Below are 13,538 nucleotides of genomic sequence, written 5' to 3'. Positions count from 1 at the left end.
TAAATCCTTAATTACATTCCTTAAATCCCTGTAAGTTGCAAGGTAGAGCTGCCGTGGATGGGACTTGTCAGTCTAGCACATCCCACAGATGCTCAATCAGACTGAGAGCTGTAGAATTTGGAGGCCAGGGCAACAGCTTGAACACTTCATCATGTTACTTAAACCATTCCTTAACAATGTGTACGGTGTGGCAGGGTGCATTATCCTGCTGAAAGAGGCCATTGCCATCAGGGAATACCATTACCATGAAGGGGTGTACTTGGTCTGCGACAATGTTTAGGTAGGTGGTACATGTCATATTAATATCCACATGAATGCCAGGACCCACAGTTTCCCAGGAGAACATTTCCCGGAGCATCACATTTCCTCCACCGGATTGCTATCTTCCTTTAGTACATCCTGGTGTCATCTCTTCCCCAGGTAAATGATGCACATGCACCTGGCTGTCCACATGATGTAAAAGTAAACGTGATTCATCAGACTAGGCCACCTTCTTGCATTGCTCCGTGGTCCAGTTCTGACACTCGCATACCCATTGTAGGCGCTTTGGCGGTGGGTAGGGGTCATCATTGGCACTGAACAGTTTGTGGCTATGCAGCACCATATGCTGCAAGCTGCAATATACTGTGTTCTGATATCTGTCTATCATAGCCAGTATTAACTTATTCAGCAATTTGAGCGACAGTTGCTCCTCTGTGGGATGTAATGAGATAATCAATGTTTGTTGTATACTGCTGTTGAAATATTTGACCAAGTAGAACAAACACTGGTACAGTGGCAAATGCGTCCCTACTTGAACAGAAAAAGATTGAAACATTATGATGTGGTGATGCTTCTGTTGGACAGCTAATCTACCAATTCTACAGTCAGTATTAGAGAAGAGCCATGTTCTCTTGCAGTTTGATGTTGTTTCAAATGTATTAGATTGCCTTTGTTGAAGGATGCATAATATTGAATATTTAGCTGGTAACGGGCAGCACGGTGGCGCAGTGGGTAGTGCAGTCACCTCACAGCAAGAAGGTCCTGGGTTCGAGCCACGGGATAGTCCAACCTTGGTGCATCATCCCGGGTCGTCCTCTGTGTGGAGTTTGCATGTTCTCCCCGTGTCTGTGTGGATTTTCTCCGGGGGCTCCGGTTTCCTCCCAGTCCAAAGACGTGTGAGTCAGGTGAATTGGCCATACTAAGTTGTCCCTAGGTATGAATGTGTATGTGTGTGTGTTTGGCGGGGGGGGGGCTGTGATGGCCTGGCAGCCTGTCCAGGGTGTCTCCCCGCCTGCTGCCCAATGACTGCTGGAATAGGCTCTAGCATCCCCGCGACCTTGAGAGCAGGATAAATGGTTCAGATAATAGATGGATGGATTCAGCTGGTAACCACTAATTTCCACCATCGTTTCAGTTGATACCAATATTGATATTTTTCATTTCATTACAATACTGCAATGTATTGTAATGAAAGTGTACACAGGTGGACTATATCGATGTAAAAGGGATTGGAGACTGCAAGGTGGTGACAGGGGAGAACGTAGCTAGGCAGCATCGGATGGTCGTCTGTAGGATGACTTTGGAGACCAAGAAGAAGGAGCAAGTGAAGGCAGAGCCGAAGATCAAATGGTGGAAGTTGAAGAAGGAAGACTGTTGTGTGGAGTTCAGGGAGGAGTTAAGACAGGCACTGGGTGGTAGTGAAGAGTTGCCGGATGGCTGGGCAACCACTGCAGAAATAGTGAGGGAGACAGCTAGGGAGGTACTTTGTGTTTCATCAGCACAGAGGAAGGAAGACAAGGAGCCTTGGTGGTGGATTGAGGAAGTACAGCAAATTATACAGAGGAAGAGGTTGGCAAAGAAGAAGTGGGATGGTCACAGAGATGAAGAAAGTAGACAGGAGTACAAGGAGATGCAGCGTAAAACAAAGAGAGAGGTAGTGAAGGCAAAGGAAATGCATATGGTGAGTAGTGAGAGGTTAGACACTAAGGAAGGAGAAAAGGACTTGTACCGACTGGCTAGACAGAGGGACCAAGCTGCGAAGGATGTGCAGCAAGTTAGGGCGATCAAAGATAGAGATGGAAATGTGCTGACAAGCGAGGAGAGTGTGCTGAGAAGGTGGAAGGAGTACCTTTAGGGGCTTATGAATGAAGAAAAAGAGAGCAAGAAGGTTGGATGATGTAGGGATAGTGAATCAGGAAGTTCAGTGGATTAACAAGGAGGAAGTGAGGGCAGCTATGAAGAGGATGAAGAGTGGAAAGGCAGTTGGTCCTGATGACATACATGTGGAAGCATGGAGATGTTTAGGAGTGATGGCAGTGGAGTTTTTAACTAGATTGTTTAACACAATGTTGGGAAGTGAGAGGATGCCTGAGGAGTGGAGAAGAAGTATACTGGTACCGATTTTCAAGAACAAGGGCGATGTGCAGAACTGTAGCAACTACAGAGGTATACAGTTGATCAGCCACAGCATGAAGATATGGGAAAGAGTAATAGAAGCTAGGTTAAGAGGAGAAGTGACAATTAGCGAGCAGCAGTATGGTTTCATGCCATGAAAGAGCACCACAGATGTGATGTTTGCTTTGAGAATGTTGATTGAGAAGTATAGAGAAGACCAGAAGGAGTTGCATTGTGTCTTTGTAGATTTAGAGAAAGCCTATGACAGAGTGCCAGGAGAGGAGGTGTGGCATTGTATGAGGAAGTCAGGAGTTGCAGAGAAGTATGTAGGAGTGGTGCAGGATATGTATGAAGGAAGTATGACAATGGTGAGGTGATCAGTTGGAATGACAGATGGGTTCAAGGTGGAGGTGGGATTACATCAAGGATCGGCTCTGAGCCCTTTCTTGTTTGCAATGGCAATGGACAGGTTGACGGACAAGATCAGGCAGGAGTCTCCATGAACGATGATGTTCGCGGATGACATTGTGATCTGTACTGAGAGTAGGGTGCAGGTTGAGGAGAGCCTGGAGAGGTGGAGGTATGCACTGGAGAGAAGAGGAATGAAAGTCAGTAGGAGCAAGACGGAATACCTATGCGTGAATCAGAGGGAGGACATGGGAAAGGTCAGGATGCAACGAGTAGAGGTGACGAAGGCGTATGAGTTTAAATACTTGGGGTCAACTGTCCAAAGTAACGAGGAGCGCAGAAGAGAGGTGAAGAAGAGAGTGCAGGCAGGGTGGAGTGGGTGGAGAAGAATGTCAGGAGTGATTTGCGACAGAAGGGTACCAGCAAGAGTTAAAGGGAAGGTTTACAAGATGGTTGTGAGACCAGCTATGTTATATGGTTTGGAGACAGTGGCACTGATGAAAAGACAGGGGCGGAGCTGGAGGTGACAGAGTTGAAGATGCTAAGATTTTCATTAGGAGTGACGGAGAAGGACAAGATTAGGTACAATTATATTAGAGGGACTGCTCAAGTTGGACGGTTTGGAGACAAAGCAAGAGAGGCAAGATTGAGATGGCTTGGACATGTGTGGAGGAGAGATGCTGGGTATATTGAGAGAAGGATGCTGAATATGGAGTTGCCAGGGAAGAAGAAAAGAGGAAGGCCAAAGAGGAGGTTTATGGATGTGGTGAGGGAAGACATGCAGGTGGCTGGTGTGTCAGAGGAAGATGCAGAAGACAGGAAGGAATGGAAACGGATGATCTGCTGTGGTGACCCCTAACAGGAGCAGCTGAAAGTAGTAGTAGTAGTACAATACTGCCATGTAGATTCGTTTTCTATTATTCCCTGTTTGTTTGTTTTTGCCCCCCTATTTCTCCCCAATTGTACTTGGCCAATTACCCCACTCTCCTTGTCACTGCTCTGCCTCTTCTGCCAATCTGGGGAGCGCTGCATACTACCACATGCCTCCTCCGATACATGTGGAGTCGCCAGCCGCTTCTTTTCACCTGACAGTGAGGATTTTCGCCAGGGGGACGTAGCGTGTGAGAGGATCACACTATTTCCCCCAGTTCCCCCTCACCCCCAAACAGGCGCCCCGACCGACCAGTGGAGGCGCTAGTGCAGTGACCAGGACACAGGCCCACATCCGGCTTACCACCCGCAGACACGGCCAATTGTGTCTGTAGGGACGCCTGACCAAGCCAGAGGTAACACGGGGATTCGAACCGGCAATCCCTGTGTTGGTGGGCAACAGAATAGACTGCCATTCCGCCTGGATGCGCGGATCCTGGGAACTGTTAACTCGACAGCACACAGATGACACTTGAGGCTACAACTTGTTTGTAGTTCTTGCTGCTTGAGGAAGGGACAGATTGGGGAAATTGTGTATTTCAGCTTTAAAAAGTACCATCATCTGGTTTAATGATTTTCTGAAAAAATGTGTCCCCTCTGGAACCAAGTTCTTAATCTATAACACGTCTGACACACAGTGATGCTTTGTCTGTGCTGTGTATGTGTTCAGCCCAAGGCAGTGATCCTGTGCCCTGGCTGGGAGAAGGCCCAGATGTTGACTGACCAGCTGGAGAAGTGTAAAGTCAAGAAGATCTTCCAACCCATGACTGTAGTGCTGGGTGTGGCCAAGGATGAGGCCAGGACCGTCAAGATCCCCCAAAACTGTAAACCTGTTGTTGCTAATGATTAGGACTACATCATCAATAGTAAAAAATATTGTTGATTCCTGTGGATACTGTTGTGGGTGAAAAACTACTGTTGAGCACATGGGCAGACAGTGCAACTGACATTTTGCAAACTGACTGCTGATGCAGCGATCAACCATCCAGCACTTGGCAACATATTTTTATCTCAGAATGGAGACTTACCCAGCAGCCTGTTTAGATGAATGGAGAACAGCGCACAATAGATAATGCAACATGACTAAAATGACATAGAAAGGAATATAGTGAAAAGGGGATATAGTGAAAAGAGGTTTCTGGGGAAAGCATAACGCATTCACATTATCCGGAGTGCGTTAGGGTTGCATACTATAAGATAATGGTAGGAAACAAATGAGCTAAGTGTTTAACAAACAAAGACATAAAATATCACGACAGTCAAGGAATTTTACACGGTATTTCTCATGTTATCTGTCAGCATACGCAACAATACCACATTTTAGAATCCACCGGAGTCTACTCAAATTGAACAGTTTCTTTTTTAATGTAAAATCTCTTGAGCTATAATTAATTTTCATTTAAGAGTCCCTTAGGTATTTGACTTCATTTTTGGGACATTTAAGTTAATTGATTCTCGTTGCCATTAATTTAGACTACAAACTTTGTATCAGGATATGACAATATCCACATTTCATCCTGATACAATGCAACTGAAAGACGAATGATGATATTGAATAACTGCCCAGCCCTTCTGTTACCCCAGTAACATGATTTTTTTTTTTTTTTTTTTTTTACTTTATAGCACCCAGTGAACAGACTACAGCTATATTCAAAAACTAAGATGGTGGATTTTATTTTGTTTGTCTAAGCAGGCTTGGTACTAGTGACCACACCCTTCAGCCTGGTCCGTCTGCTGGTCCACCACTGCTTCCTGTTCCTGCGTCTGTGTCACCTGGTGTTAGACCAGGTGGACCAACTCTTCTCTCTGGCACCAGACCAGGTGACGATTGACATTGTTTTCTGTGTTATCTGTTGATTTATTCTTTGTGTGATTATTCCCACTTCAGATTTCCACCTGTTTTGCGCTTGAAGGAAGGACGTGAAATCAATCTGTTTAACATCTGAAACAAGGTTTCGGCTACCTATACTATAATACACTATAAAACACTATAATAAAGCGCTTGATGACTCCACTGAGTGAAAACTAAACAACTAAGGCAAAAAAGAAAACTGGGTGCTGTGATAGCATTGCAAGTAATGGCACATCAAGTATGCACTCTAATCATCACCGAAGAGCAGGACCATCCTACGCAACATCAACATTTGAGTACCACAAAGCCCGGGAAAATAGAATAGAGTACTGATGCAAATACCAAGTAGACCCAGGCACGTCATTCTCGTAGAAAGAGTAAATGTGCGAAGTGCGAATGATGCGTAACTGGAGTTGTCACAAACGGTGAATTAGCAGCCATGAGCGAAATTCAAAATAAAAGCCCGAAAAGAGTTTCTAGAGAGACCAGAGCCTTGGTCACTGGGAATAGAGGATGCGGAGCAGACAGAAGCCTCATTCTCTCCATCACTGTGCTGCTCCTTACAGCGCAAGGCCATAGAAGACATTTTATTAGCAACTCCGATTCACAGCTGGACCTGGACTTTTCTTTTTCTTTTACATGTCGGATATAAATTAAATCTATAGTTTAGAACTTTTGCTTCAATTTTTGGCGTGTGATTTTGGCTCAAAGCTTTGCATCTCCTCCTGTCAGATGACAACCATCTTACAGCATTTCCAGAAGGTTACGTCCAGCCAGAAGTTGGTCTGCCCGAGGCAGGTCATTGCCGTTGGGAAACAGTGGGGCAGTTATATGGAGAACCTGCTGGCCGATTACATGTTCTCTCCCTGTGTTGTCATCTCTGCGGCGGAGGAGGCTGCACTCTACGGGGGCGTCCACCAGGTCAGTTAGGAGGGGAAGGTGCTTGATGGGCTATGGTAGGAGATGGCATGCAACAAAACAGTGAGTCAAGTCAAAACTTTATATAGCACATTTCATACACAGGCAACAAAATGTGCTTCACATAAAGTGTCAATACAGTCGAAACACAATCATAAAAGTGCAAATGTAGAAAATAAATATGCATATCAACAGGCATTAGTGCAGTTATACAGGAATTTGAGCAGAATATAAGAATATAAAAATATACAAAACACACTCACGCAAACCAAGAACTTAGCCATATGCTGTTGTGAAAGGAAAAGTTTTTAACCTGCTTGTAGAAGTGTTAAGTGTGGGGGGCCTCTCTCAAGTCATCAGGCAGGACATTCCATCTACTTGGGGCGTAAATACAAAAGGCAGTACAAGAGTACATCTATCGCCATTTTACAGTCCTTTCATTGCAATTATTCCCCAGTCCTCTGTGACTAGTACACATGGCCATTGTAACTTTGCATATGAAACCGGTCGTTGTTTTCGCTGGTTATGCCACTGCATTGTTTATAAGGGTGGGGACACCTGCAGTCAGCTTAGACTGAAGAGGTCACTTAGATGAGTGATGAAACGTTTCTCTCAATAAACGTTGTGTCCAGATGAACTGATAAAACTTTGTGATTTCCTTACCTGGACTATTGAACATGCATCAATACAATTAATCTGATTAGTTCCATATCCAAATTAAGGGAGTTAGACACAGTTGTAGAAAAGAGTGGAAGAAGTGGTTGATACACATCTGACATTTTGTTCTTTTGAGCCATAGATTGACTGTCAGTAGCTGTGTAATACTTTATCCTTTGTAATGTGAAAAGAAATGTTCAGCCATAGTAATATGGATTAGTTATGTCATGTTGCCCAACAACTATCAGAATACGCTTAAAAAAATGTAAAAACCAGCGTAGAAGTTAAGGTCTAGAATAGGGCTGCACAATTAATCGAATATTAATCGCAATCACGGTTTTGGCTTCCCACAGTTAAATGAACATGATCACCTGCAATATTGACGTATAAAATGCGTGCTCCGCTCATGGAACGCTCTGCTATATATCACATCAAGCGCTTCCTGAACTAACTGGCTGACCAATCACAGCTGTTCCCTTTAAGCGCCAACCCTGCAGCGGCAGCCTGTGCTAAAATGTTCTGGTTGGTGCGGCTGCAGTCTAGAGTAGACGAGTAAGGGCAAAATAAACATCAAATGTCCAGAGCAGAAGGCGAAGAGCTAGCCCCTCGAAACGGAGCATCATTCCTTGTTTGGAAATATTTTTGATTTAGGGCAAGTGACGTCAACCAAGAACAAGTCATATGCAAAGAGTGCCGTAGAATTGTGTGCGCCACAAAGCAACACAACTAATCTTTTCAACCACCTGAAAAAACAACACAAACTGCAGTACGATGAATGCGTGAAGGCCAAGAAGAACTACATTGCTAACGGTTAGTTCACTGAATCCCCGTCCCTGTCCGACGTCCACACAGACAGCCATAACAGCGACCCTGTACAGTGTGTCACCGTATCCATCCAGCTCCCACAGACTGAAATAACCCATCCAACCGCCTTCCATTTGGCCAAAGATATGTGTCCAATAAACACTGTGAGCAATGAAGGCTTCAGGAAAATGGCCAACACACTGGACAAAAGATATAGAGAGGGAAGTCACAGCTGTCGAGTACTTTGCGACTACCACTGACCTATGGTCAAGCAGACCACAATGGGAGCCGTACTTGAGCCTGACAGTTCATTACATTGTAATGAACTGTAATGAATCATTGATTGTAAAATGAATAGTCGATGCTTGCAAATGTAATTTTTCCCAAAAGACCACACCAGAGAATCTTAAAAGAAAATATATTTTGTCCCTAAAATCAATTAATAATTGTGATAAATAATTGTGATTATCATTTTGGCCATAATCATGCAGCCCTGGTCTAGAAATAGTCTGCAGTTTTAAAGGGAAGTTGTGAGGAAGCATGAGAAGTTCATATGGCATGAACTGGTCTGAAAGGTTTTGGTTTGTTTCTTGGCATTAGTGTTTAATTTGATACAGAAAACTAAGATTTCAAGTTTTAATGCAAATGGTCCCTTTTCGTGAGTTGTGTAGTTTTTCTGCTCTCAAACGAAAAGTTTCTCCCCTCTGACAGGTTATTCTCCACTCCCTGGAGAGAAACAAGATGTCGGCTCTGTTGAATGCGTTAGATTTCAAACCTGCTGTTAGACAGAAGACCCTCATAATTACCAACTCTATTGAGGATGTTGAACTAGTGTTTAAGGTGAAGTATCACACTGTTGTCAAACTTCATGAAGCGAAATGTGCATTTTTGTTTTGTTTTTGATGAATGGACAGAAAGGTCCTAACAGCCTAGATGCTTACCCACTTCAGCGTCTCTGGACACATCTTCCCCCTGTCCTGCAGGCTTTGAGTAGCGCATCAGCATTCTGTCTGAAGACTCACCAAGGGTTAACACACCAGTTGGACAGCATTGTTGAGATGTGGAGGAAGAATTCTGGCCCGGGCATTCAAGTCAACTTGGGTAACTGGAACATGTTCTACAAGTAGCTGACATTTATAACATTGCCATACTATGTTGTAGTCAGCAGTGGGCTCTGTGGAATAGTTAGTTTACTTTGCTCTACCCCTTGGTACCACAAACCGTGTCTGCACAAGTCCATTTCTCTTAATAGAGACACTCGTTTTAATCACTCCTGCCTTCCACACCTGGTTTGTGTCCTAACTGATCTGACTTGTTTCGTCTTATTTTTTATACGGATATGCGTGTAGATCAGGGGTGCACAACATACAACCAACCCATGGGCCAGACTCTGCCACACTATCAACTTGCCAATGAATCTGCCATGATAAAAACATTTAAAAGTAAATGGAGCGCCAACGACTAATTCATTAAGATAAACAAGTTAATTGTGATACTCCGCCTCCTAACAGTTTTCCAACATTTTAATTATTACTTCTTTGCATTTCATATTTTTGTTGTCTGAAATGGACATGAAATTAACAGTGATTTTTTTTTTTGCATCATGCATCACTGAAAACTCAAGCCCCCTATGATAATGAATTTACAGATTTCCATGTTATTTCACTGCTAACATGTCTTTGTTAAAGACAAATATGAGTTAAAAAGAAAAAAGGTTGATCTTGTGCATGGCAAGTTTAAATCCAGAAAGGATGCCCTTGTACCCCCCCCCCCCCAAATAATACTACTGTTAACATGCAAAGTGGGTTTTGATTGTGGTGAAAGAATGTAATTTCAGGGTGTCCGGGTAGCGTAGCGGTCTATTCCATTGCCTACCGACAGGGGGATTACCGGTTCGAATCCCCGTGGTACCTCTGGCTTGGTCAGGTCTCCCTACAGACACAATTGGCCGTGTCTGCGGGTGGGAAGCCGGATGTGGGTATGTGTCCTGGTCGCTGCACTAGCGCCTCCTCTAGTTGGTCGGGGCGCTTGTTCGGGGGGGAGGGGGAACTGGGGGGAATAGCGTGATCCCCCCATGCACTACGTCCCCCTGGTGAAACCCCTCACTGTCAGGTGAAAAGAAGCGGCTGGTGACTCCACATGTATCGGAGGAGGCGCCTATGTGGTAGTCTGCAGCCCGCCTCGGATCGGCAGAGGGGGTGGAGCAGTGACCGGGACAGCTCGGAAGAATGGTGTAATTGGCCGGATACAATTTGGGAGAAAAAGGGAGGGAACCCCGAGAGGGAACCCCCCCCCCCTCCAAAAAAAAGAAGAAGGCAATTTCTGAAGACATTCCAAAACCAGAACCCTAAAACTTCACAATCTACAAGAGGAGAAGAGAACACAAAACATAGAAATCTGGGGGGGGGGGGACAACCGGGGCGTTAATAAAGCTCGTTTGAAAAGAGATAAAAGGAGTCAGAGGCGGCTATCATTTGTGGTGAAATTTGCCTGTCCCTTCACCGACAAGTATGAAAGCTTGTTTGGTAGAGATAGAGATCTTGTATAGTAGAGGTCTCCCAAATATCAAACGTCTTTAAAAACAATCTTTCAAGAGCAAGCAGTCTGTACTGCAGCAAAGTAAATCACCTTTATTTTCTGCTTCTATGGACGAGCACAAACATGAGCAATAAAGCATAGCCCTCACTATTTATCCATGGTGTCGCTGAAATGTTTCAAGTCTATCAAGAACTTGCATCACTGGTGCCCTTTGTGGTGTGGAGCCACTGGGTCTGGCATTTTCTGTACCTTCAGAAATGCAGTCAAGGACCTGAATTTACCATGGAACAAGTTGGTACCTATCACAGCTTTGTGCTTCAAGACGTGCAGCAGGTGTCCACCAATAGATTTGAATAGTTCAGGAATGAAAAGGCTGTCCTTTTCATTTCTGGTGATGTGTAAAGTTGAAGTAACTGATCTCCGGTGCTCTTGGGATGAAGAGTAAGCACAGGGAGATAACATTCCTAGAATTGTACGGGTGTCTGGACTGGTATCAGTTTTCCGGTATCTTTCCAAATGCACAAAAGTGGATCTCCATGTTTGGAAACACTTGCGTATGTCAACTTAACGAATTACTTAATGAAGCTAATCAAGTCCTCTGCGAACAAGGGTGACAAATGATAACCTGCATGCAGTGCTCAGAGTTGCGACTACCTCACCTGGAATCAGACATAAACCAGTTGGTATTAGAGAAGTACCAATATGGAAAGATAGGGGAATAAGAAAAGAAGTGAAAGTCAGTCTACTTAAAGCACTCGTCTGGCCAGTGTTGTCATACGGAGCTGAAAGTTGGACACTGAAGAAAGCGATGGTGAACAGGATTTTGGGGACTACACCAGCAAAGCGCAAGAGAGGCTGACCAAGAAGGCAGTATCATGATGACATCAAAGAATGGCGTAGTCTGAAAATGTCAGTGGCAACAAGATCAGCTCAGGACAGAAAGAATTGGAGGAGACTTGTTTGGTGAGCATGTCCTCCTGATGGTGCTGGAGGCGTCCTCACTAACAAGGAGGCCGTGAAGAAGAAGAATTAGAGAAGTGCAGCAGTATACAGAAGTGACTAAGTGATTTCTTGAGTATAAATGACATCAATGTAAACGGAATCTTTTCTATATGACAGATTGTTCTGAATAAGTCTTTAAAAAATGAGATGGATGCCAGGCCTTAGTGGCCGTTTGCTGGATGTTTCTTCTTGAAATTGACCCTTGTCAACAGGTTGTTCACCCCTGCTGAAATTTCTGATTTTATTAGTTTTTCTGATTACCAAAATATCCATCTCTACTTTTTTTCGCGGTAATTACTCTCAAGAATACAGCAGATTAGCAGGTTGTTTAACCTAGAGTACAATTAATTCGTGACTTTACAGTGTTATCTGTTTTATTGGGGGAAAAATAAACAGAATTGATGAATCAGTGGATAACTGTTAATTTATTGTGCTGTGGCGGATACTAGGTTCTATGCCTCTCACCCAGCAGGACTGTGAGCTGGGGGCGTGGTTTACGTTCCCGGGCTTGCATGTGCAGGGTTGTTCCTGCTGTAGTTTGGTTTTGGAGCTGAGGACTCGCCTTCGTCTCCTGTGTTTTTCCTCATCCTGCCACATTGGTGATCCCGAATTGAACATGTTTGGAGCAGAAGAAGAGTGTGAATCCACTTCGGCCACGCCGCCCCAACTCTCACAGCCGGCCGTTCTCGCCGCAGCTGTGAAGCTCCCAGAGTTGTGGCAGAGCGACCCGGCTTCATGGTTCCAGCACGTCGAGGCGCTGTTCCACCTGCGTGGAATCTCCGCGGACGACTCCAGATACTATCTAGTCGTCGCTGCGCTGGACCAGCAGTCCACACGCCGGGCCATGCAGCTGTTGCGCGCCCCTCCGCAACACGATAAATACGTCGCCCTCAAACATCTTCTGCTCCGGAGGTACAGCCTATCTGCCGCAGAGAGGGCAGATAGAATCCTTTCCCTAGCCGGTTTGGGTGACGGGACGGCTGTGGATCTCATGGACAATATGCTGTTACTGCTGGGCTCGGACGAAGGTGGATTCCTTTTCCCGCACGTTTTCATGCGCCAGCTTCCGTCTCCTGTGCGTGCGGCTTTGGCTAACTCCCGTGTCTGGCCGCTGGTGACTGCCGAGGTTTGGCTGAGGAGGCCGATCGGGTCTTGCTGGCTACCAGATGGTTCTCTGTGAAGAGTGTGGCATCGGAGCCTCTGCAGCCGGCGTCGGAGGACGCGGACCCAGCAGTGGTGGCTGGAGTGACTGTCCGGAGATGGCGCGGGAGCGACCTCTGTTTCTTCCACCAGCGGTTCGGCGGCAAGGCGAGGCGCTGCGTCCCTCCGTGCACGTTTGAGGCGGCGGGAAACTCCAGGGCCAGCGCTCAGTAGCAGCTGTGGGCGCTGGCGGACGTAGTGAGCTGCTCTTCATTAAGGACACGATGTCAGGAAGACGGTTTCTGGTGGACTCAGGCTCGCAAAAGAGCCTACTCCCTCCTGCTAAGATAGACAGGTCGGCCGAAGGCGGCGGCCCACAGTTAAGTGCAGCTAACGGTTCGTCCATTGCGATGTTTGGCACAAGGTTGGTGACTGTTTGCTTCCACAGGCGCCATTTTGAGTGGGACTTTGTAGTGGCCGCCACTACTGTTCCTATTATCGGCGCGGATTTTCTGTGTGCTAATGGTCTGCTGGTTGATGTTGCAAACCGCCGTTTAATTGATGCTGTGTCTTTCGCCACTTTTCCGTGCGAGACGGGGAGCCGGGCCGTTAACACACGCTAACTTTTTAGCATTAGGTGATGTTTTTCAGTGTTTGCTGGCGGATTTTCCATCGGTGACTACGCCTGCCTTTTCCACCACGGTTACTAAGCACGGGGTAGAACATTTCATTCCCACTGTGGGACCGCCAGTTTTTGCATGCGCGTGGCGCCTCGACGCGGTAAAATTGGCTATAGCTAAGGAGGAGTTCGCCATCATGGAGCGTCTGGGTATAGTGAGGCGTTCCAACAGCCCGTGGGCCTCGCCGCTTCACATGGTGCCCAAGGCGGATGGGTCGTGGCGGCCTTGCGGCA

The 13,538-nt window shown here is 45.8% G+C and overlaps 1 protein-coding gene across 1 annotated transcript in view; it reads left to right on the top strand.

Annotated features, from left to right (window-relative positions):
• Positions 1-13,538, top strand: part of tdrd12 (tudor domain containing 12) — a 95,680-nt gene that overhangs the window by 45,918 nt on the left and 36,224 nt on the right. Inside the window, exons 15-19 of the mRNA XM_056282346.1 lie at positions 4,385-4,538; positions 5,408-5,535; positions 6,299-6,487; positions 8,657-8,785; positions 8,929-9,046. Coding sequence (XP_056138321.1) covers positions 4,385-4,538; positions 5,408-5,535; positions 6,299-6,487; positions 8,657-8,785; positions 8,929-9,046 — 718 coding nt within the window. The remainder of the gene's footprint in view (positions 1-4,384; positions 4,539-5,407; positions 5,536-6,298; positions 6,488-8,656; positions 8,786-8,928; positions 9,047-13,538) is intronic.

The sequence above is a fragment of the Lampris incognitus genome, chromosome 6, assembly GCF_029633865.1.
Source record: "Lampris incognitus isolate fLamInc1 chromosome 6, fLamInc1.hap2, whole genome shotgun sequence".
NCBI lineage: Eukaryota > Metazoa > Chordata > Actinopteri > Lampriformes > Lampridae > Lampris > Lampris incognitus.
The sequence above is the reverse complement of the archived record's forward strand: the minus strand, read 5'-3'. Positions and strand labels throughout refer to the sequence as shown.